This window comes from Oncorhynchus tshawytscha, linkage group LG10 (assembly GCF_018296145.1).
Source record: "Oncorhynchus tshawytscha isolate Ot180627B linkage group LG10, Otsh_v2.0, whole genome shotgun sequence".
Lineage (NCBI taxonomy): Eukaryota > Metazoa > Chordata > Actinopteri > Salmoniformes > Salmonidae > Oncorhynchus > Oncorhynchus tshawytscha.
In genome coordinates, this window is record NC_056438.1 from 55,094,356 (window position 1) to 55,120,957 (window position 26,602).

Sequence of the window (26,602 nt, forward strand, 5' to 3'; positions counted from 1 at the left end):
ACATGTTAAGAATATTCCTGGTAAATATGGGGTAGTTGCAACATAAGACTAAGAAATTGCAACTGTTTGAGTGAGAGGACTAACTAGTGTATCCAAGTGACCACATGCCTCGCCTAGTTCCTCAGTAATTTCAATGAACTTTTATGACTCAAAGAAGAGTCTTCAACGATAAGGTAGTTTTTTGAGCTCTCCTAGCTGTGCCGTTGAGGAACTGGAGCAAGCGCACTTGTTATTTTGTTTGGAACACAACCCTGCAATCACACAATTGTGTAAAAAAACAACAGTAATCTGAAAACAGTCCATTATAAATTGCAATCTAGGTCAGGTGGACATAATTTGGGCATCTATTGCCAACATGACTAGCAGAGTTATAATACGATATTACAGTGTTAGGCATTCACAATGCAATTCAGGGAAACAGATCATAATTTTGGTGCGCATAGAAAGGAGTCGTTCAGGTGCATGTGCCACGGTGAATTCTCTTTTCAATAGACAAACAGGCTCATTCTGTTCAGAACAACCCAGGGTTTGACGCCATGTCATCTTGTAACTGTACATCAAACATAGTGATTATAAACGTTGACACTGTATATGACATGGGTTTTATGATATGAGTGCACATCGTGAAGTGCACAATTGGCTTACTTGTATGACATCAAATTGGTTTTTATTATAATCCTCAACGTCTCATCTTTCAAAATATGAGACGGCATTTCCCTCACTCATTTGCAAAAGTTGCCCAATTAGCGGGAGATATCAGGGCAATTTCTTGTCGCGCGAGGTGCTCAATTTCAGAATAGCTGTCAGTCAAAATCCATACAGTGCTGTGAAGCTCAGAGACAGATCTCTGATGTAGTATGTTGCTGTATAGCCACTACGTTCCAATTTAGGCATTTATCAGTGCCCAAATCTGCCATTTTCAACCCGTATATGGGTATGAGTATAAAGGGCATGATATACCAGAGCTAAGGCACATTTTCTATGCATTTCAGTTCCAAATATCTGCACTGTATTGATAATATCACACTTGCATTACTTTTCAAAACGTAGCTGTCAAAATCCATTGGTTATAAGAACGGTCAGACTTGTCTCAAACTATTTGTTTGACATAGCCATCAAGACCAATCCCATTCTCAAACTCAGCAGTGGGCTGTACGAAATGTCTAAACCAGTTTTGACCAAGATGTTTTTGCAGGAAACTATATTTCACGCTTGAATGTTAATTATATATGAGCAGACACAATTATTTTAATCAACAACAAACATACATAATTGTATCTGTCACAGTTACAATTGCAATTTGAGCACAGAGGCCATACTTGGATATCAATGTAAGTGTTCCTTCATAGCCTGGGGTCCCTAGCATAATCTGAAAATACATCCATTTCCTGCACCATTGCAATTAAGATTCCTGGTTGTTAGGCCTGACTTGGCTTGCTGTTAATTCAGAAAGACATGCATATAAAATCACCTCATTTGTATCTTTTGGTCTTGTTAATGCCACAAGCCTGCTGCACAACAAAATTGTATTTCCTTGCCAAGCAGTTAGATTACGCAAACAATTTATTGCCCGTTTGAGAGCATTTCCCTTCGGCTCTAATGGTGCTGGTGGTCAGACCTTGGTGAATGTAGCTGTCACAGAGTTCACAACTAACAGCCTGTGCACTCACTGACATTGCACTCTATACGGTAGAGATGTACAAGACTTTTGACCTATCGGTGGTTTCCAGTATCTAAAAGTCACGACTAAATATATAGATTTCTGACAAAATATTGAATAGGTTTGACTTTTAAACACAGCGGAGAGTATTGCAATATATCAGAGGTCAAACAACAGATCAATGTCTTATGCGATGGAAATAATTATTATATAGAATTGAATGATGTCAGGAGCTCTATTGAGCTCTGAAGTAGACAGCAGTTCTTAACAAGCATGAGCTTTGTGAAATAGCGACTGTAGACCTTTGCCCCCAGTTTACGCAACTGCAAAATACATTCAATCATCAAATAATCATGTTTTCTAAGTAATGAAACAAAAGCCCTTGTCTTTTTAGCAACCGATAATAAAAGATATCCATCATGTTGGTATTTATTTCTAAACATTTACTAGTATACCTCATGCTGTTTTGGCGGAACTGTTTCAATTATTGTGATATAGATTCTTGTCTGTCTCACCCAGACCAACCGGAAGCTCTGGATTTATGGTTTATGGTCATTTAAGGTTTAATATGGACATGCCATTCATAAACACATTTACAAGCTTTAAATCATGGGTTAACATGCATTGAAATCCGCAATAAGGAATTAATCTTTTTTTTAATGTCCTACTAGTTCTTACTAAGCGTCCGCTCTTGTTACAGCAAGATATCCAGGATGCTGCCATCTGTTGCATAGATATCTTGGTGTTTTGTAATTACCTTGTGACGAGTTATATAAATTATACTTTCGTCCGTCTAATCATACTGGTAACTGTCTGGGACTCAGACCCCGATTCCACTTATAAATTAACACCTTGTCTGAGTCCATGCTGCCAGTCTCATCGTGTTTAATATCTCTCCTAGCATGAGCCGATGCCTCCTGACCCCCTCTGTCTGGCTGATGTATGGCACTCCTGGGGAGAGAGGGTGCAGTCGTTTGGAAGTAAAGTCTAATAATCACCAAATGATTATGTGATTAATTAGCTCTTGTCTCCTCCTGCTAGAACAGGGGAAACGTGAGACTGTCTGTCCAGCCACCAGAACAAATTGGGCCCTGTCCAAACAAAGCGTGTCAGCCTGTGGTGTGAGATGTGTACCGACAGAGGAGACCTTAGTATTTACATGATTCAGACATTAGGACTGCTATCACACACTTGCAGACTCCCTGCACTAAGTATAACCCGGGTGGAAAAGTTCCCCAATGTCTCAATTTAACTCTGTAATTGTTATATGGACACTCCATGATGATATTCCATGGGTGAAGACAGTTTCTCACGTGGCTTCAGGACTACTGGCCTGCACTTCTACTGAACTTCATCAATGTTGTCAAATGTTCATTTTAAAGATGAGGTGTGCAGTTTGGGAGTCATATGTACTTCCCCCCCATTGAAATATATAGATATACCTCACATTTAACAGAACGCTCAATTGTAACACGCACCTTAACATGCTCAACGTGCTTCACATGTGTTGCTAGTTGATGCACTTTGTCACTTTGACGTAGCAGATGTATATCGACGCAGTCCACATTCAGCTGAATTTGTTCTGCCTTGGATCACATTTTGGGCACTAAGCGGTTCTGAGCTGAGTCGATACTTGGCTGAGGTATTCTATGAGCATACTCCTAAAGAGGAGCGGGTGGTCAGCAGTCTGCCACTACTGATGTTTTCCTCTAAGGATCACTGGGTGGATTTAAGGTACTCCATCCTCTTTGGAAAAATCTAATGTACCGCCACAGCTGTGGACAGATGCCACAGCATGTTAATGCACCACTGTAATCCCTAAAGCTACCTCTGAAATATGACCTTTTCAAACTTGCTAGGACCGTGGAAGATGTTAGTAAAAAATATTTAGAATCAAACCCCCCCCCCTAAGAAATTGGTTCCGATTTTGGTTCTGACATTGTGAAAAAGGTAAGAACTGGTAACTACTGTAGGGGTGTCAATATGTTTGATTTAGAGGAGAGCGTTATAGAATCTTTGTATACTTGTTACAAAGTTTACAACAATTATAATTATATTCCCAAGGGGCTATTATATCATTGCACTCTGGATACTTTTGTAACTCTTAAGACTACCTGATATGCCTTGATAACCTCAATGATGGCATTTGAAACCAAATCTATCTTCCTTGCCAGTGTAGAAAACTCTGCTGGCTGGATAAGTTTTCAATCTCTATTGTCCACTTTCTCCAATCTGTCTATTTGGCGAATTTGGAAATGGCAAGCTTATCCAACTTGCTATGTACAGTAGCAATACCACATGGCTGATTCCCATAAGCTGGAAGTAAGCAGGAGGAATGTATCTCCATTAGAAAATAAGATTAAAAGGAAAAGTGGTTCAAGGGGGTTTCCAGTTTAGCCTAAATACAAAAGCTTCACAAGCCTGTACAGTGCCATCATATACAGTACTGTCTCGTTTCCTTATAGGAATATTTCAGAATTTTGGCAATGAAGCCCTTTTTCTACTTCCCCAGAGTGAGATGAACTTGTGGATACCATTTTTATGTCTCTGTGTGCAGTTTGAAGGAAGTTGCTAACTAGCGTTAATGCAATTGCTATCTATTGTTACCACAATGACAGGAAATCTATGGTAACTGCGAGAACGCTAGTAGATACCATAGACTTTCAGTCATTGCACTAATGCTAGTTAACATTGGCTCACAAAACTACCTCTTACTTCCTTCATACTGGATGCAGAGACATAAAATGGTATCCACGAGTTCATTTGACTCTGGAGAAGTAGAAAAAGGGCTTCATTGCCCTTTAAACTGCCGGTAAAGGATGTTGTTTATTTTGTGGTGAAACATGAGTTTGTTATTTGACCAAGCAACACAAAAAAAAAAAATCTAAAATGAAAGAATAATTTTTGTTGACATTATCTAATGTTTCTACCATGGAGGGATGGATCTTTAGACTTTTGCCATTTGTCACATTATCTGAATGACTTTACATCATATGATTCACTCAATCATGCATCGTCAATTTCTAAAATGTTCTTAAAGTGGTACACTTAATATTTGCATTGTTATCAATAGATAACTTACTGTATGAAAAATCATTAAAGCACGTCTTTAATGATCACCATTCTTTGGACATTGAGGGAAATGCTCCTGAGTTCTCCTAATTCTGCATGTCATTGAACGGAGGCCTATTACAACACTCAATAAGGAGAGACATGTAGAGTTCACAAGCAAGAACTATCAATACATTATTTCCTCTCTGACATCCCTTTGACACACGACACACTTCCCCATTGCCATCGATTGCAAAGAGGCACAGTGATTTAAGGAGTCTCTGCTACAGATGAGTTAGGAGATTCACTGTACCATGATCTTTACATTACAGGTGATAAATCAGTTGTCATAGTGCTCATAGCCATGCAACAAATCAATAACAATGAGTCCAGGGAGACGCGAGGTACTCCTGTTACTACATGTGCCTCACTGGCCATTGATACTTTATCAACTACCGTGTCCATTAGCCCAATGGTTAAAAAATTGTGTAAGAGGGCCAACCAGACCTCTTTGTATAACAACATAAGTCTTAGGCTTCAAAAGCAATATACTGTACTGTACCTGTCCTCTACACTGTTGTCAGTGGAGAGATGGGTCATCATGATCTAGGAAGGGATTTAACCCTCGCGCAGGTTGTAGACAATACGGCTTTTAAAGGTCATTTTGCATGACGGACAGAGCTGACATGCAGTGTTACCATGAATCAGATCCTCGCGAACACTGAAACATTGCCTTTTTAAGCCTAATTGTTGACAAACTGCGGTCGGATTGAATCCCAACCTTATCGTATGTATGAAATGGGGAAATGGGGGGGGGGGGTACATAAACCACATTTACAGGTGCACACAATCTGAAATCTTACATAAATATGATGTAGGACAATTGTGGATTTTCAGTGCAGCTGTCTGACTCAACTGATGAAGTTACAATTCATATTTAATGTTTTTCCGCTCATCCCTATGGTGAAAAAATATATTTATTTCATGGCTGTTAATTTCCTCTCATGCTAGGTTATCGTGCAGTATGTATGATCCATCCACATAGAGCTTCGCTTCAAACATAGCCTACTGCAACAGTCTGGAAAATCTTTACGTCTGAATATATTGGTCATAATCAAATCATTTGTGACTTGGCGTTAGGTCCAAACTTTTTCTCATACGATCCTGTAAAAACAAAAGCAACAGGTTAAATTCCCCGCAGGGTTACTCTTTCAACCGGTCTAACACAGACTAGTGTTAGGATGTCATGATGCCAGGGTCGATGGGCACTGGAGACTTTGAAGAGGAAATAAATAAATATATTGTCACTTATGCTTCCTTATTGCTTGAAGGCAAACATAGCTTTTCCCTCTTTTCTCCAGGCAGGGATGCCTTGTTAAGTATCATCCCATCAAAGTCCCCTTTGAAGGAATGGCTTACAGAGAACATCATGTGAATTTGGCTTCACAGGCCTCTGAAAAAAAATGCTTTGGGAGGCACAGGGGAGTCTTTGTAACTATGGATGCAGGTGTGGAGTTGTAGAAGTTCTGCAGGCCTCTGTGAATTTATTATACCTTTGTGCCTCATATATCTTGGTTAGCAGCACGTCCTTTGTGGTGTTAAAGAGTTTACGGAATGTTATTTGGGAAAATGTAATCAAAGCCTTTACCTTGATTTTTCCAAAAGTTTAGCAAAAATGTTGCTTTCCCACTTTTCTGTAATTCGTACACACACATGGGATCTGGATGTGTCTGATCTCTACTTATTTCTGTGTGAACTAAAATCAGATCACATCTCATATTATTTTGATTAATCTGTAGCCCTATTGTTTTTGACAATCTGGACATCCTTTATCCTTTATTCCCACTACTTGTAGTGCCCTCCGGGACTGAGCCCTATGAAGGATGGCACGGGCTGTTACGACCACCACATTGGCATCGATTGCTCTGATGGCTTCAACGGAGGCTGTGAACAACTGTGCCTCCAACAGCTCGCCCCCCTGGAGGATGACCCCACCCTCTACAACATACAGATGTTCTGCGGGTGAGAGAACACTACTGAACTTGGATTTGTCCCAAATGGCACCCTATTCTCTTCATAGTACACTACTTTTGACCAGATCCCATACTGTGCCATCCCTATGTGCCCATGGCCTTGTCTCTGTGGCACTGAGCTGACATTGCATGACACTGAACTGTCATATCCTAAAGTGTATAAAAGGATGGAATTGTACATGGTAGAACATTTAAACAATGCCATGAAATTACTAGTATGTCCTTCTTTTTCACCTCAGTAGATTCCTGGTGATTGTCAGGCATTGTCATGACATAGATTTAGTAGGACAAGAAAGTGCAGCAGTAAGTATTTTAAATGTCAGCTGTGCAGTGCGTTAGTCACTCAGAGTGAGTAGTCTCTTCCCCTTGGAGAGGTTGTCTCTTAAAAGAGAAGGATCTTTTGACCTCTATTTTAGTCTGTGTCAAGTCTTCTCCTGACTACTAAAGTCTTTCTGATTGTAGGTGGCAAACGTGTCATTTACTATCATATGAAACATGATAATATGACAGAGAAAGTGAACCAGTTTATACAGTATGTCATGTGCATTAGGACTGCATTAAGACATATCTAACCCTCTTTCGTAACACTTTCCTGTGGAAAGAACAATGTCATCATGAAGAAAGCTTCTTTCAGTTTAATCCCTGGCCGTTTTTCGCATTGCCTTTTGATACATTTTACAGAGCTCGCTAGACACTGGGATGTCAAAATGTCATCAATATGAAAGAGTCTTGAGAAAACTCACACTGTTTGAATTATTTCCTTTTTGAAAAATGAAATGGGGGGGGTTTGTGTTCAATGAATTGATTTAATAGCACAATAGAACAAACATAGAATTGATCAGCACACTAGAATCGTGAGGCCTATTTTGTGTGTCCCCTTGAACTCTGTCATAAAGAGGTGCACTTCTAAGTAACTAGTGAACCATGAACACAAGTAAAATAAAGAAATAATCCTCATAGCTAGCTAAAGTGATGTTTACATAATGTTAAAAAGGAATTTCATGCACTCTTCAATCAGTCACAAAGTAACTTACTCAATCAAATCCAGTAGAAGTCAAAACCAACCTAGTTTTTATCCCAGTATTGACTTGAATTCAAACATAATTTGTTCTAAACCCTGAATATGACCATATGCATTCGAAGCTACATGTTTAATCTAGATAAAACAATCTATTTTAATATAATGTAAGAACACATTGATAAACGCTCAGCTCACACTGCTACCATTGTTTTTTTCTGGTTGCCGTTGTAGCTGTATTGAGGATTACAAGAGAGGTCAAGATGGTCGTTCCTGCCAGCCCTTGTCTGAAGCCTGTACTGAGGGACTGGACTGTGGGGAAACAGCTGACATCCCAGCCAACCAAACCGTTTTCGGGGACCTCTTCTATGGCTACAACAACCATACCAAAGAAATCATCTCTGGTCAGATCCTCAAAGCTACCTTCAGGTAATGTATGAGTTGTGTCATGGGTTTTTATCTCATGTATAAAATAGGTTAATAATAAACGATGTGGAAGGTGTGTTCCATGACACGCTAGCTGAGTAGAACTTAACTTCCACGGAGTTGCATTCTTTCCCAGGGAACTTTTGAGCCACGAGCTGATTATCCCTTCTATACAATGACTATAATTTAACACATTTCTGCTAGAAATAGCAAGTTTACTAGATAGCGTCTGTAGTTGCAAAGGTAACCAAACAAACAGACTTGCTAGCTTAGCTAACCAAACCATCAGTCCTAGCTTGCTATTATGAAAATCGAATTTAACAATGCCAATAATGTTTCCAATTCGACTTTTGCTTTCAAAAGCAGCTCAAACATAGAACATGTAAGAATGAACTACTATTTATGGATTTTATTTTATGTGTAGAGATGTATAGTAGACTAAAGCAAGGTGAGCAATTAATGAACTCAGAAGATTAAATATGTATGGCATATTTCAAATGTACTCTTCCCTCCACAATGAAAATGATCATAACGATACCACATTACATGTCAATATAAATACAGTGTATCCTGTGAATGAGGATCTAAAGATATGCTTGCAGTATCTAACAAAATGCACAGCAGTCCCTGTTTTGATGTTTGTGAATTAGTTCCGTGGCAGCATGCTTTGAAGGCTGCTTAATTACCATCGTCCACTCACGATGCTTCCTTTCCGCTGAAGTCAGGAAGTCAGAAGGTCACGGAAATAATCTGCGGACCTGAAATTTAATTTGGGTGCACATGGATCCCACAGCCGGAGGCAGTTCATCCACTTACAATATGTCACATGAGTGCTAGTGGAAGGTGAACGAGGGAAAGTTAATATCATCAAGTAGCTAAATCTCAAACGCTCTGATCTCCTCATTTTGAAAGCACTGGGAGAGACAGCCAGGGTTTCAGACAGACTTTGAAAAGCACCAAATGCTCCTGTGCAGATTGCAGGCAGACACAGCACTGGAGAAAGCCTCAATGCAAACCCTAATTATACAAGATGGTAAAAAGTGAATTAAAAGTGACCAGGAGCCAGTTTGGTGTAATGGACCTTAATTGGAGCAGATAAAACTTTGAATGTGCAATGAACAAAGAGTCTGCACTGGTGGGTTCATTAAGCCTCACAAGAATGCCATATTGATGTGACAATTAATTTGAAACTAAAGGAAATAGTCAACGTTGATACATAGAAGGAATAGTGCTGGGATGTAAATATTACTGCTGATGTAGCAGTGCAGGGAATTTCAAATTGAATCTAGAAAAATATGAATGAACATTCTCTCAATTAGAAACAAATGCTAATGTTACAGATTTGGATTATTTCAAAGGAGAAAATGGCCAAACCAACTTCAAAATGTATATTGCCTTGAAGTATTGTCTTTACATTATATAGGTAAATCAAATGCAACACTATAAATAACATTTTGGCCATTTTACTGACACCCCATGGAAAGGAATAAGTTATTGTGGGACTCATGGATGGTTTCCAAAGAGAGTCACCATGAGAGACGTCATTAAAGTCTTTCCTGGAAAAAAAGTAGAGAAAAAACGGTATTATTCTGTTTCATACTCACACCAGCCTGGTGCTTGGAGCTTCATTGGCGCTTCTTCAAAGCCCGAACCCACGGTTCTGGAGGGTCACAAACATCTGTTTCAGTCTTTGACAGTAAACGTATGAAAGGCAAGAATATGACATTTGAACACTGTCTAATCATTCATGTAATGTGTAAAAAGTAATGGAACTTCAACAATTACTATTTTCACATTTCTGAAAAGCACAGAAACCACATACAGTACATAGCTGCTGGATAGAAATGGAAGCTTGGTTCCCAATTTCAACTGTTCCGCACTATACTGTACATGTGTTTCACAAACTAGACAAAATATGCACATTCCCTCTGAGTCAAGTTTGACTGTTGATCTTTTATTTATTTGAAAAAGAGGCATCCTACCCCTACCTTTTTATTTAGTCTGGCTGGAACAACAAAAGGAAGAAAATTAAAGGACACATCTAGCAGAGTGAGCAGGTACCCACTGGCTCTTCACAGCCGGTGTTGCTGGAATAAGATGAGGCTAGCCTGTACCCAGTCAGCGGGAGCAGAGCGTGCTGGATGGCCAGGCTCCAGGCTGTGCCACAGAGCTGCGTCTGATTTTATCCACACAGGGCTGTGGGCTCTGCTTTCATGCTCACCAGCCTCTGAAACACTTTTCATGTTTTTAAAAAAGGTAGATGTCGTTGTCAGAATCACTCATGCTACCCGGCTGAATTTCAGAGTTGGCTTGGTAATTATTATTTCAAAAGTTTCAGAGTTTTCTGTGGAGGATTGGAGGTAAATAAGAGGTGTCACACAATCTTAGCCGGAGCTTTTATGTGGCTGAGACCGGCATAGACACAGAGTTTTCTATCAAAGGCACATATAAGGGAATATTCCATTACATTTTGTACTTCTCTTGAGCATAGAGAGGGAGATGGGATGGGATCTCAGCTGAGATGTCTAGAGACTTTGCAGTGATGCGATGTCCCACTGCTAGATCTCCGTGTCTCTGAGGGAGGCAATGAAGTCCATTAGAATAATGTGAGTTAAAAAGGCAACCTCTTCTCATTATTTCTCCCCTTTGGCTCCTCGTTCTTTGCTGTCCCTGTTCTCTCTCTCTCACTCCTCCACACAACATGCTTAGAGCAGGTTTTAATTAATATTTTACTGCCCTTTGTTCTCATCAGGGCCTGCTTGGGATCATGATTAAGACCACATTCCCAAACTACTTGGTGGGGTGTCTCCTCTCACCCCCTCGGAGGAGGAACACCTTAATCTACTCGCTTAATTAAAATATAAAATGTCTGTCTGAGCTAGATTGATTATATTGAACACTGGAGGCCATTGCCTCTATTATTGGACCCTGTAAAGATTCCACCCCAGGGTCATTCCATCACTTGTCGTCAGATATGAGCGACCCCCCCGCAAAATAAAGTTTCAATGTCAATCAAAGGTATGAGGTATGTCATCGTTGAAATTCTAAAGTTGGCTGAAATCCTGAAACCCCAAAATACAATTTTTACTTTAGTTTGTCAGATCTTAAAAGAAACTGAAATAGTTTTTTGACATCCATGTTCATCTCATCCCACAACTGATTATAATTAGATTAATTCTACTTTTAATTGTTGTTTGTTAGAGACCAAAGTCTAAAGAAACTCACAATTATATTTGACATTTTAGACATTTTAGCAGACATTCTTATCCAGAGTGACTTACAGTAGTGAGTGCACACATTTTCATACTTTTTTTTGTGCTCTTACATTTTGAGGTCACAGGAAAAGTAATTTGTGATAAAGTTTGGCAGTTAACTATGCTAATATGGACTTGGCTTGAAGCCAGTTTAACAATGGCATATTTCATACCGGTATACCTCCTTTTTGACAATACTAATTAACGACAATGGCACATTAAAACCATTCCATCTTCAAGGCCCAAGGTGCATTATCCATACCTTTTCTCTAGTTCCTTTGCTCAAGCGATACGCGTTGTTATACTATGCCTAAAGCAGCATATTGGATTTGTGTGAGTCTAATTTCCATGCGTTTAATTACTGTTAACAATGTGTTTCTCTACCTTACCCCCTGTCCATGGAATGGCCATACAAATGAAATGGCATACATTATTGCAGTGTCCTCATCCACATTGTGTCTCAGAGTAGAAAATCGGTTGTAAGTGCTGAGAATAGAGACATTTTACTCCTACTCTTATGGGTAAAAATAAAAGCTATGCATGAAGCCTCTTTAGTCACAAGAGTCCCACCTAGTCAACAGATAATTAGGAGACCTCATGCATTAGCTGACCTAACCAGTTAAGAGTTACCAGCAGGTGTCTTGATAATACAAAAATGCAGCGATTCAGTGGTTCCTGCGCCACATGCAGTTGGAGTTGTTAAAATATTATTTTGATACAGTACCAGTCAAAGGTTTGGACACCCCTACTCATTCAAGGGTTTTTCTTTATTTTGACTATTTTCTACATTGTAGAATAATAGTGAAGACATCAAAACTATGAAATAACACAAATGGAATCATGTACAGTAGCAACCAAAAAAGTGTTTAACAAATCAAAATATATTTCATATTAGAGTTCTTCAAATAGTCACCCTTTGCCTTGATGACAGTTTTGTACACTTTTGGCATTCTCTATACCAGCTTCACCTGGAATGTTTTTTTAAAAGTCTTGAAGGAGTTCCCACATATGCTGAGCACTTGTTGGCTGATTTTCCTTCACTCTGCAATCAGACTCATTCCAAACCATCTCAATTTGGTTGAGGACAGGGGATTGTGCAGGCCAGGTAATCTGATGCAGCACTCCATCAATTTCCTTCTTGGTAAAATAGCCCTTACACAGCCTGGAGGTGTGTTTGGTCATTGTCCTGTTGAAAAACAAATTATAGCCCCACTAAGCCCAGACCAGATGGGATGGCGTATTGCTGCAGAATGCTGTGGTAGCCATGCTGGTTAAGTGTGCCTTGAATTCTAAATAACTCACAGACAGTGTCACTAGCAAATCACACCCACACCATAACACCTCCTCCTCCATGCTTTACGGTGGGAACCACACATGTAGAGATCATCCGTTCACCAACTCCACGCCTCACAAAGACATGGCGGTTGGAATCAAAAATCTCCAATTTTGACTCACTCCAGACCAAAGGACAAATTTCCACCGGCCTAATGTCCATTGCTCGTGTTTCTTGGCCCAAGCAAGTTTCTTCTTATTATTTGTGTCCTTTAGTAGTGATTTCTTTGCAGCAATTGGACCATGAAGGCATGATTCACACAGTCTCCTCTGAACAGTTGATTTTGAGATGTGTCTGTTACTTGAACTCTGTGAAGCATTTATTTGGGCTACAATTTCTGAGGCTGGTAACTCTAATGAACTTATCCCCTGCAACAGAGATAACTCTGGGTCTTCCATTCCTTTGGCGGTCCTCATGATAGCAAGTTTCATCATAGCGCTTGATGGTTTTTGCGACTGCACTTGAATAAACTTTAAAAGTTCTTGACATTTTCCGGATTGACTGACCTTCATTAGTAATGATGGACTGTCATTTCTCTTTGCTTATTTGAGCTCTTCTTGCCATAATATGGACTTGGTCTTTTACCAAATAGGTCTATCCTCTGTATACCCCCCTACCTTGTCACAACACAACTGATTGGCTCAAATGCATTAAGAAGGAAAGAAATTCCACAAATTAACTTTTAAGAAGGTACACCTGTTAATTGAAATGAATTCCATGTGACTACCTCATTCAGTTGGTTGAGAGAATGCCATGAGTGTGCAAAGATGTCATCAAGGCAAAGTGTGGCTATTTGAAGAATCTCAAATATAAATATATTTTGATTAGTTTAACACATTTTTGGTTACTACATGATTCCATATCTGTTATTTCATAGTTTTGATTTCTTCACTATTATTCTACAATGTAATAAATAGTAAAAATAAAGAAAAACCCTTGAATGAGTAGGTATGTCCAAACTTTTGACTGGTAGTGTATGCATAGTCACTTTAATAACTCTAACTACATGTACATATTACTACATGTACAATAACTCTGTACCGGTACCCCCTGTATATAGCCTCGCTATTGCTATTTTGCTGCTGCTCTTTAACTATTTGTTACATTTATCTCTTACTTTTGTTTAGGTGTTTACCACTGTTGTGATTACCAGCGGAGATAAACGTTTATGAATTGATTTTACTCCTGTCTCAGAGTTTGTCTGGGCAGTGTCTTAACATTATCCTAAAACCTACTCTGAGCTGGGAGTTTTTGTTGTCTTGAAACAGCTTTAACATGCTTTGTGGATATGGACCCAGGTTTAATTTTCACACAATGCCTTTCCCAAAGGGGAATATTTTAGCTAAATATGCACTTCCATCTTACAGTTACATCCATTTCCTGCTAGCTCTAAGTCCCTAGAAGATCAAGTATATTTGTCACTGGCACTGCTATGGATTTTAGATGTTGACAGGACTATTGCAGTTAACAGTTATGAAAACCTTTTCTAATGTGTTACTTCAAGGGATACATTATTATTTTAGAGGTGGTTGTAAGAATATATTAACTAATGGGATGCTGGGAGTATTATTGCTTCAAGACAGACATTTGTGTTTGGAATGTGGAAATAACAAAATGGTCCTTTCAATAGAATCAGTCATTTTTCCTTCATAGATGAATAATAGGAGGGGTTTGTAACTGCATCCCACACCTTTCCTGTTTCAACCCAATTATGTAAAGTTGTGCTTTGAGTATTTTAAGATAATGCTGTTTATTCTTGATTTCTAAATTAGATGTGGCTGTTAACCTTCAAGTCAGAAGAATCGATTTAATATGAGTAGATATACTGTAGATGTACTGTACAGAGCCATTGCTCAGCTATTTGTGTGTTTTTTGGGTGTGTGTCTTTTTATAAAGTTGTCCCCACAATTTATTTCACTATTGAATGGATTGGCTTTCATTATTTGTCTGGTCTAAAATCCTTGTAACGGGTATCCTCATGCAGTACATGTGGTTATTCATGATTCAGGCTTTCTAGGAGAAACCAAGATTTTTAGATTAAGGATCACCTTTCAAACTCAAATCTTCACCAGCGTCTCTTACCATGAATGCAGAAAAGTCAGCATAAAGCAATAATTCTTTCATATACCTTTCAGGTTCCTCGCTGATCCTTTTATAGGACAAATGAAAGATGTGGCAACAATAGCGTTTATTCATATTCAATTCAAAGTCATTTGCCCTTTAAGATCCACTCTTTTTCAAACTTTCGAATGGACACTTTGGAGTGGAGATTACCACCATTGTAATGAATGAATTTAGTGAGCAGAGACAGGGATGAGTATACCAGGAAGAGCAGTATTAAACATGAACACATTAGCATATCAGGTTTGGAACTGGAGAATCACAGAATAAAAGGATATTTAACATAATGAAAAATGACATGTTCGATGTCTCTGATTCTTCCATGCATGCTCATATATTTCCTACGGATTTTCTCTTAACGATCTGCTAGAATAAAAATTAATGAAGGCTATGGGCTGAAACGTGTTGGTTTTAACAATAATATTTTTTATTATCTCCACTTTTCTCCAAGAGTTGCTGACCTTCCTCTTCACTTCAGAAGATACTGCTTTGCAATGTGCTCATGATTGACACTGGCTCTTCTCTGCCTTATTCTCTCTGTAGGCCCTCATAAGCTCTTGGTAGCTGTGGCTGCGTCCCAAATAGCACCGTGTTCCATGTAGTGCAGTACTTTTGCCCCGGGTCCATAGAGAGCTGTTCAAATGTAGTGCACTGTACAACGGATAGGGTGAAATTTGGGACGCAGGTACAGTCTCTTCTTTGCCTTATTCCCTGTCTCCCTCGTAAGGCCTAGTTGGATGGGTGAGTAATTGTGGGGCTCTAAATAGGCTGTTGTCTCATCCTTAATCCAGGCAGAAGAACTTTGCCCGAGGCATCGAGCAGCAGCTCCCAGATGGCATGGTGGTGGCATCAGTGCCAACCGACGTGCAGTGCCACGAAGAGCTGTCAGACCCAGTCCCTGATCCAGACTATCTCACAGGTAGGGATACGTTTACAGAATCTATGTATGATAAGAGTATCTACATTTAGTAGCATATGTTTTAATCAATAACCATATGTTGTTTTTTGATGTTGAGCATATTGAAACTATGCAAACAGATATGGAAGGTACAGTACATGTACTGAAGTACAGCATGACTTGCTGCACGAGGGTCAATTGTTTTCAATAAAAATTGTTTTCCACCAAAAAAGAATAGTGCTTTTGAACCACTGCAATTTGGAATGTTTAGATTTTCTCTTCACAACCGTATTGTCATATAACCTTGATTGTATTTGAATAAAACATGCACGACATCCACATCAGCCTTCAACAACCTTTTCAAAACGTGTGTGATTGCATCAAGCACACTACACAATCCACATTCACACAGTATGCCATGTTACCAAGCAGATAATCATGTAAATAATGAACTGGAAGGAAATGGGGGAAGGTATTAACAAAATCATTTTTCATGAGGAAAAGGGGTGATTATGGATTGTGCTACTGCTTTCAGATCAGAATTCTGTCTAGTGCTTCTCCACACTACATGATGCCAGCTGTGCCGTTTGGACAGAATACAGAGGTTCTATCTAAAACGCCCTCATTAACAGAGGAAAAGATCCCTCCCTGCTCCAACCAAATGACTCGGGCTTCAATGTAATGCATCTTTCATCCTTCCATTCACAGCTCCCATTTGCTGCTGATGTTGCGCTGTGCAACATTTTACTGACCAATTAAATATTTTACTGCCCAATTCAACATTACTGCACAGGGAGCTTAACAGAATATTTAACATTTGGGTTACTCAACTTGAGAGAAATCCCATTCCATCCAATTTCCTGGAAATGGAAAGACACTGATCTTCGTTTTATCTGTAAATGTAAAAATAAAAAAGGATGTATTCCCAACCAATGGTTAGATATGTGCTGTGAAAACTGTGAAGCTGTGACCATACAGTATGCTGCAGTACTGTCATTCAGTAGTCAGTACAATATAATGGTTGTCTTAAAGCACCATCGAATTTGCAGTGGGACAATTAACCTATTTAGCATATTATAAACAAACTGTCACAGTGGAAATTATGAAATGAGCACATACACTACATGACAAAAAATATGTGGATATCTTAATTCAAAATCATGGGCATTAATATGGAATTGATCCCCCCTTTGCTCCTATAACAGCCTCCACTCTTCTGGGAAAGCTTTCCACTAGTTGGAACATTGCTGCCTGGACTTGGTTCCATTCAGCTACAAGAGCATTACGGAGGTCGGCCACTGATCTTGGGCGATAAGACCTGGCTCGCAGTCGGCGTTCCAATTCACCCCAAAGGTGTTGGGGTTGAGGTCAGGGCTCTGTGCAGGCCATTCAAGTTCTTCTACATCGATCTCGACAAACTATTTCTGTGTGGACCTTGCTTTGTCTACGGAGGCATTGTCATACTGAAACAGGAATGGGCCTTCCCCAAACTGTTGCCACAAAGTTGGAAGCACAGAATTGTCTAGAATGTCATTGTATGCTGTAGCGTTAAGATTTCCGTTCAGTGGAACTAAGGGTCCTAGTCCGAACCATGAAAAACAGCCCCAGATCATTATTCCTCCTCCACCAAACTTCACAGTTGGGACTATGCGTTCCGGCAGGTAGCGTTCTCCTGGCGTGCGCCAAACCCAGATTTGTCCGTCGGACTGCCAGATGGTGAAGCGTGATTCATCACTCCAGAGAACGCATTTCCACTGCTCCAGAGCCCAATGGCGGCGAGCTTTACACCACTCCAGCTGACACTTTGAATTGTGCATGGTGCTCTTAGGCTTGTGTGCGGCTGCTCGGCCATGGAAACCCATTTCATGAAGCTCCCGACGAACCATTCGTGTACTGACGTTTCTTCCAGAGGCAGTTTGGAACTCATTAGTCAGTGTTGCAACCGAGGACATACGATTTTTATACGCTTCAGCACTCAGCTGTCCTGTTCTGTGAGCTTGTGTGGCCTACCACTTTGCAGTTGAGACATTGTACCTAGACATTTCCACTTCACAACAGCACTTACAGTTTACCGGGGCAGCTCTAGCAGGGCAGAAACTTCACAAACTAACTTGTTAGAAAGGTGGCATTCTATGACGGTGCCACATTGAAAGTCACTGAATTCTTCAGTAAGGCCATTCTACTGCCAATGTTTGTCTTTGGAGGTTGCATGGCGGTGTGCTCAATTTTATACACCTGCCAGCAACGAGTGTGGCTGAATTTGCAGAATCCACTCATTTTAAGTGGTGTTCACATACTTTTGTATATATACTGTAACCATCCAGCACTATTATAGTTCGGTACTATACAATTATTTCGGTAACTATGGTACCTATGTTTGGATACAACTGGCCCGATGCGTCCAGTGGTGTGAAAAACAAAATCCATAGTAATTGCATTCTTTTGTGGGAGATGCCATCTCCTTTTATTTTTGGGAATCCACAGTAATGTTAAGGATTTAGAATGTTTTATATGACCTCTCAAAGAAGATGGCTTAGACACTACAGTGCACCTCACTCTAAACCACATTTCCAAGGGTATTTCCAAAGTAATGGACAATCAATAAGGACAGATTGGCATCTGTTAAGATTTGAAGTTTATTGGAAACTTCAGAGGATATTAGAAAAGTATAATCTTAATGGATCTTCTGCTGTCATCACATCCCAGGGCCTTGTCCCTCTGTGAAGCACAACTTTTTTTCTCCAACGGTTGCTGTGGGCTGGATGGGAGCCACAGCACAGTATCCCATTACCACTGCACCATGCTCCAGTATGGTTGTGATCCAAATGGCACTCTATTCCCCAATTAATGCACTACTTTTGACCAGGGCCCATAAGGCTCTGATCAAAAGTAGTGCACTATGTAGGGAATAGGGTGTCGTTTAGGATGCAGGCTATAATGCTGTAATAGTCCTGCAGCTACAGTTCTATTCGAGTTTATCTTACACAGTAGGATACATTTTTATGCATACATGGGGATGGGATTACTGGGGCCCTTTCAGGTACAGTGATTCCTGGGTTCTGCTCTCTGTTCAAAAATGTGACATAGTCAAATGCAGAATAGTCAAGAGAAAATGACAGTTTTGACCTCACTAGTCTCAAAGTATCAACAAGAAACATCCCAGTGAGAAAAACTGTTTAAAATGATGTATTGTTGACCAGTTTTGCACACTGGGAATAGATACTGTAAATGTCAATGTCTGAGTGATTCATTGCAGATGTCATTTAGATTTCACAATGGAGGGAATTGCCTATCCGATGCTGGCTGAAATCCTACACAGTAGTATTGATCTTTCAAGTTACCTGAAATATCGATCCTTAGAAGGGCTATTCTCCTTTATCAGCATTTAACTGAACATACACCGCCCTGAATGTGTAAATCGGTATATGCATCCTTTCACTTTGATCGTATTATAGCAGAAACACTGAATCTACTGCACCTGGCATTTAATTGCTAACTTAGCTAATAGTCCATGAGACAGGAGTGAGGCAATGAGGATGTGCCTGGTGGTGCTCTTGAGCGGTTGCCATCCTCCCTTGCTGATTTAGGCAGGTTGGTGCCATGGTCAGTGTATTTGTCACCATGTCAGCACTCCTTGCACTACCTCTCCAACCCTCCTAGGGCAATGCATTCATCTTCCTATTCATCTCTGGGTTGGAAGTCATTCATCATAGGCCAGTGGGTTCCATCAATTATTCCAATGGAGAAGAGAAGGAGGTGAGGCTTTGAAAGGCAAATACATCTTGATTTAATTGGAAAGCAGAAAGCAGGTATGCTTTCACTGCCACTAAGCAGATGTCCCATAAGATGAAGAAAAGGAGAAAGGGAGCAGTCCTTCTGGCTTTTAAAGCAAAAAGAAGGACCGCCAGTCATGGTATGTATTGTGGGGGCTGGGAGGGCAGCTGGGTTTTCACTGATTGTCTTCAGGGGACTCTCTCACAAAGGCATTGGCTGTCATGTTCTCACAGCTCAGATTGACTAAAATGTGTGTGAGTGTCTGAATGAGTATAGTAAAAGTGTCAATTCAGAGAGGTAGAACGGGAAACACCACAGGTGAAGTAGTACACAGTGTCAATCATTTGTGCTCTAGCACTAGATTAGATGCCTGTGATCATCAAAGGAGTGGGTACTGTTGCCAGTTAGGAAAAACGTCCGGTACGTCCGGTACTGTTGCCAGTTAGGAAAAATGACTGACACAGGAGTTTTGACACGCTGGGTTTGTATCTCCTTTGTGTTATTACATGCATACAAGGCAGACAATCTCCTGAAGACAAGTCTTGAAGCAAAAGTGACAGGTTCAGATTTGTAATAACCCAATAAATCCAATCAACAATCTCTCAGCATCGATGTTGACATTTCCGGTTACATTGCAGGCAGGTTGTCACAATCTAATTTAGGGCTCTATTCAATCGACATTGCGGAAGTTCAGCTTTACAGCGTGTTTTAAATTTAAAGACAATGTTCCCGTTTTTAGCGCAGACTGTCTTCACGGTAAATGCTGCATATGTCGTCTCAATCGGAAATGACCTTTACATTTACATTGCGGAATCTGTAACGCTTCTACTTTACAGATTGAGACCTCCTGGCCAAAAAAAAGAGGTTTATATACACTGTTCTAAACTCTCCCAAAAGCAGCTTTAATGCATGCAGATTCAACCAGCATCTGAAAAATAGCTTTCATATACCAATAACAATCTGAGTTTTCACACAGGGCCAGAAAATGTGTCTTCCTCCACTAAGTTAATAATATCAGAGGCGGGTTTGCTGCTGGCTTACCTATTTTCTTTGTTTTGGTGTATGTTTGTGCATGTGTGTGTGACTGAGTGTGTGCGTTCATGTCTGGAAGTCCATTTCTGTCTTGCACTGGAAATAAACGTGAAATCGTACAAGGTTTATCAATCTCAGACAGATAGGATCATCTTGATGCAATAACAGGGTTGATTACAGATAATAGATGCAACATTACACAAGAGCAGCAAACGTTGTCCGTTTGGGTCACATTCTGTATTTCTGATAATCCACTTACTAGAATCCATTACAGTTCTGAGTAACTTCTTTGAATTATTCTCTCATTACTTTACTCCTCCTATATCTTAGAGAGATAAAAGTGCACATGTACTGTAGTTATCAATCCCAGGTCCACCAAATAAAGGGCACATGATTCATTAATACAATGGTATGATTATTAATCTGGAATGGCATTCAACCAAATGAATTACTCAGCCTCCACGAGTCTAAAACCAAAGGGCTTAATTGGATTGAAAATGTATTAATCAAAATGAAGCAATAAAAATATAAATTGTAGCTGTTAAGTTCATATATTTGTTGTTACATGCTCATGACTGAATAGAAGTTATATTATTTATATATTGTCTGTGCTAGTTATCCCTCAGGGGTGTACCGTCCTCACTGAGTGTCCAGACACTGGTTTCCTTTAAATGTGTCAGCATTGAGACGCCACATAATCTATATTTTTATTCGCTCTTGAAGTAATGGGTAGCAGGAAAGAAGGTCATGCCTTCTGGGGTTTCTGTTAGTGTTCAATGCATTTTTTGTCTCACCTCCCCATACAACTGCTACTGTAACTGTTTATAGAATATGATTCTGTGTCTGTCTATAGCTATAGATTAAGGCAGTCTACTGGATAATGCTATATTTGAAACCCTTGCATTTCAGCCTTTAAAAGGTTATTTCAGGGCATCCCCCCGTCTGTTATTTGGGCTTTGGCCTGATTGTTTTATTATCTGGTAATTCCTCGGCTGGGCCATGGTTTGACCTGCAGTGTTACTTATTATACTTCTGTTGCAGTTCCCTACTGGAAGGGTCAAGAACCATGAGTAGCTACTGTCAACTCCGCTCACTTACCATTCAGTACATGTGCATTGTCTCAGGTTTTTGTGTCCGATGTTTTGTTGAGTATTTTCCGTGGTTCTGGGCCTTTGCACCAGTCCTTTTTCTTTTATTGGCCAATATCTTATCTCTATAGTTTAAAAGCTTCAAGAATTCACAAAGACATAACGGTTAATGTGAGCACTACAGTCAGGTTTGATAGATTTATTTGCAATTTCCTTGCCTCTTGTCTTCCTAGCTGTTTTCAGATGCTGAATAAAAGTTGAATTGAGGTGTGCTTTGGAGTACATGACTTTGGAGAAGTAAAGAACAAATCAACTTTAAGCTCAACAATCTCCGGTGTTCAATATTAAACTTTTGCTGGAAGCTTCAATTGAAATAGGATCTATAATCCTGGTGTGGCTAATCATAGATACGTTAGCCTGACAAATGAAGAGCGTGACAGTAAGTGTTGTTTGAGTTGATAGACTGAGCCATTTGTATGAAACCTGAAAGCCAGTTAGAAACACGTACAATGTAAATGTATTTTAGCGAGTGTCGAATAGGTAAGACAAAGTTATATGCTTAAAAAAAAAGCTAGTGTTTATCAGTAACAAAGGTGATGTTAAAATAAACTCTAAACCTTCTACTAACTTCCACTATAGTCTGTTTTCAATGTACCGACCTAATTGTGTCACACTTAGGAGAGCCTTGTTTAACATTCTAAAAACATCTTCCTCTCTCTCCTCGTGTGCTATCAATTGGTTGCACGGTTAATTGTTTACTTGCCAAGGCAATTTGAATTTACAGACTGGCATATAAAGTTACCTCGTTTTACTACACAAGCTGAGCTTGTTCCGTAGCTACAAAGATAATTGCTATGTTAATACGCAATCAAACTTAGGCTTACTCATGCATTCACATGCACAAAAAAAAAATCTGAATTCCCGGAATTAGCCAATTTGCGTCTCTCATGTTCAGTAAATGTACAGTGCCTTCAGAAAGTATTCACACCCCTTGACTTTTTCCACATTTTGTTGTGTTACAGCCTGCATTTAAAATGTATTTAATTGAGATTTTGTGTCACTGGCCTAAACACAATACCTGATCATTTTTTACAAATTAATTAACAATAAAAAGATGAAATGTCTTGAGTCGGTAAGTATTCAACCCCTTTTTGATGGCAAGCCTAAATAAGTAAAACATGTCTTAACAAGTCACATAATAAGTTGCATGAACTCATTGTGTGCAATAATAGTGTTTTATCCTTAAGAGTCTATTGACACATCCGTGTAACATAATAAAAAAATCCCCATCAAAATATGTCAGTTTAAGCTAGAGATATCAGGTTTCAATCCACCGCATCTACCTATGTCGGCCTTCCGCATTTGCGGTGGATGGTAGCCGAGCTACAGCGGTGTCTGTCAGACCATGAGACATTTTGAAAATCGGTCCAAACGAACACGATGGTGTTCTTAATTTTGCTCGACGACCCCCACAAGTGTCACAGGACTCGTCTGAAGGTAACCCGTACAAATGAATTGAGGTAGTTTTGTGCCTACAAAAATAAGGGGTTATGTTTTTTAAAATATATATTTTAGATATAGACAGACACTGAATACAACTCTCCATATTTTCAAGCATAGTGGTGGCTGAAACATGTTATGGGTATGCTTTTATTTTTATATTATATTTTGTCTTTTAATTTACTAGGCAGGTCAGTAAAGAACAAATTCTTATTTTCAATGAGAGCCTAGGAACAGCACGTTAACTGCCTTGTTCAGGGGCAGAACAACAGATTTTTATCTTGTCAGCTCTGGGATTCGATCTTGCAACCTTTCGGTTACTAGTCCAATGCTCTAACCACTAGGCTACCTCCTGTATTCGTTAAGAACTAGGGAGTTTCTTAGGATAAAAAATAAATGGAATGGAGCTAAGCACAGGCAAAATCCTTGAAGAAAACCTGGTTCAGTCTGCTTTCCACCAGACACTGGAGGATGAATTCACCTTTCAGCAGGTCAATGACCTAAAACATATGGCCAAATCTACACTGAAGTTGCTTACCAAGAAGACAGTGGATGTTCCTGAGTGGCCAAGTTACAGTTTTGATTTAAATCTGCTTGAAAATGGTTATCTAGCAATGATCAACAACCAATTTGACAGAGCTTGAAGAATTTCATGAAGAATAATGGGAAAATATTGTACAATTTAGGTGTGCAAAATGCTTAGAGACTTATCCAGAAAAACTCACAGCTGTAATTGCTGCCAAATACCATGTATTGACTCAGGTGTGAATACTTATGTAAATGAGGTATTGTGTGTAGATGTGTGAGAAAAACATTTATTTAATCTATTTTGCATTCAGGCTGTAACACAACAAAATGTGGATTAAGTGAAGGGGTATGAATACTTTCTGAAGACACTGAATACTTTATGGAGTATCAAGTATCCAACTTTGCATAAGAATGATGTGATGTTCTCCAGAATGGAAGTAAAATCATTGGTACTATTAATAGGTCATATTTCAGTTGTAATGTACTAGCAGTAGGTGTCTACTGTAGTTACACATATACATTTCCTTGACAACAGTGTGTTGAGAAGTGACTACCATTAATGTGTTGACTGTTTTTATTGAATAATTACCTACTATGTTTAATTGATACTTGATTAAATTAATCATGTAACAATTAACTCATTAGGAATTTGGGGCACCATGGGAAACCATATTTAACGAGTTACTATCTCCCGACTTAAACTCTAGAAATATATTAATATCTCTTACATCAATAACAGTCAATGATTAATTATTACCTCACCAGTCACATTCTGAACGTCGCACAATTCTTGGATATCTGCACAAACCATAACCTAAGTGATTAATCAGTAATACACAAATGGGCTTAATTATGTATTTACAAACTAAATCCTCATACAGAATACGTAAACACACAGCATAAGGTTATTGATTACATAATACAATGAAAACAGGTCCCTAGTGGACGAAGAAAAGCATAACCATTCTTTTACACAATGGAAAGGGAGGGGTATGTAAGGAGAGGGAGAGACAAAACCTTGTCGTACATACATTTGGAAGCTACACTCACGGTAATAGGAATACTTTGGACATGAACGACCGCTCATTCTGGAAAAGAACTGCACTGTATATATTTACACATGGATGTCTTTTTCGTCTCTCTGTTGAACTCGATGGTTCTATGGGAAGTGGTTTGATGTAAGTCTCTGGTTGTCCCTCAGAGGTCACAACGTCCTTATTAGTTGTAGGCTTCTTGTAGGCACAAGTTTGCATGAAACACAATTCTCATTTAGAAGGCTAAAATCACATTTCTATCTTTTGAAAAAAAAATCATGTTTAATCATGTTATTCTTTACAACATTTAGATGTAAATCTGATATATAAAGTGTGAAAGCTCTTAAAGTTACAACGTTTCCGTTATAACGTCTTTCTGATCATTTGTATGACAAAATAGACATGAATTTTCCATATTCCATCTCTCATCATTTCCAACATTCGGGTGTTGAAATATATTGTTCCAGTGTCCATTGTTTGATGTTGAAGTTTTTGGCGGAAAGTCTCTCTGTGTAACAAAGGATTTTCGGCCTTCCAATCCTGCAGAGCCACAGGGAGAGTTTCTGCTAGGTATTTAAGTCATAAAACAGGGTCTGTCTATCCTCAAAGATTTGTGTAGCTGATGGGTCCTTTTGATCCTCACCAAGGAGAGAGAGTCATGACAATTGTTTTATTTACTGCGCACTCTGCCTGTGAGTAGTAGACAATTTCTGGCGTACCTGAAAAAGCCAAGCTCCATTCATCTTACATTTTGGATGCAGCCCACAATTGTAATCACATTTGGGGTTTAATTTATTATTTGACACTGATTAATTGCTTGAACCATTCCCTGCGGTTAATTAACCGACAGCATTAGATGTGATAATTAATACAGTGTGGACCCCAGCATGGGAGCGGGGATCTTAAGGGTGGCCCCTTAAAAAGACTGCCATCATGGTGCGCACCTGTTCCTCTGGGATCTACAGGCCTCCTCTGAGGAGACATCTACAGAGATCTATGTATGCCTAGACAGTACACAGGTAAATAACTTCTCAGAAGTCTATATTGACTGACATTACAGTCTAGTTGAGCTGCTTGTTCATTTCTAGCATCAGGATTATAGTACATTTGGGGGGGGAATGTGTTTGGTGGGTTTGGTGGGAACTGAACTGGTGGTTTGTGGTTTGACCGTTGATGCAAGCAGAATGGCAGTGATTCAAACTGCGACACAGAGTCCCTTCTCCCCAAGTCCCTCTCAATTAAAGCCGCAGCATATGGCCTAGTGATCGCTAAAGAACAGAGGTATCGCTGAGATATTTTATAAGACATTGACAGTTCCTAGTCCTACAGTACCTTTGACAATGCTAAAATGGAAAGGGTGTCACCTTGGAATTTCAAAAAAACCCTCAGGTTCCATTCCAAATGACACCCTATTTCTTATTTAATGCACTCCGTTTGACCAGGGCTAGTAGTTGTGCACTATATAGGGAATAGTGTGCCATTTTGGATGCAAAATCTGCCTCGTTAATTAGTCTGAGGCTGATTTATGAATGGCCTCAATCTGTTGGATTCTTTAGATGTGAGACGTTCCTACTGTTGCAGTCTTAATGTTCCATCCTTTTAGTGGGGCTTCAAGGCCTCCTGCCTGGTTTGTTAATTTGGTCCGTCTTCAATCAAAACTTTACAGAAGAGCAGAGAGGTAGTGTTCAGAATATGTTCAGTAGCACCATTCTAACAAATAAACTTCTGTGTTGTTAACTTAATGCTAAACTTAACTTTCCGAATATCCGACCTTCACTTGAGTAACACATGCATTAACATGATTGTCTTTTTTCAATATGATTTGAATTGATTACTGTCCATTATGCAAATT

At 39.4% G+C, this 26,602-nt stretch overlaps 1 protein-coding gene across 7 annotated transcripts in view; it reads left to right on the plus strand.

Moving 5' to 3' along the window:
- The window catches only part of LOC112260455 (astrotactin-1), a 268,710-nt gene that overhangs the window by 113,678 nt on the left and 128,430 nt on the right, over positions 1–26,602 (plus strand). For all 7 annotated transcript variants that reach the window (XM_024435582.2, XM_024435584.2, XM_024435583.2 and 4 more), the window contains 3 exons: positions 6,567–6,733; positions 7,997–8,191; positions 15,688–15,815. In XM_024435582.2, the coding sequence (XP_024291350.1) occupies positions 6,567–6,733; positions 7,997–8,191; positions 15,688–15,815 (490 nt within the window). The remainder of the gene's footprint in view (positions 1–6,566; positions 6,734–7,996; positions 8,192–15,687; positions 15,816–26,602) is intronic.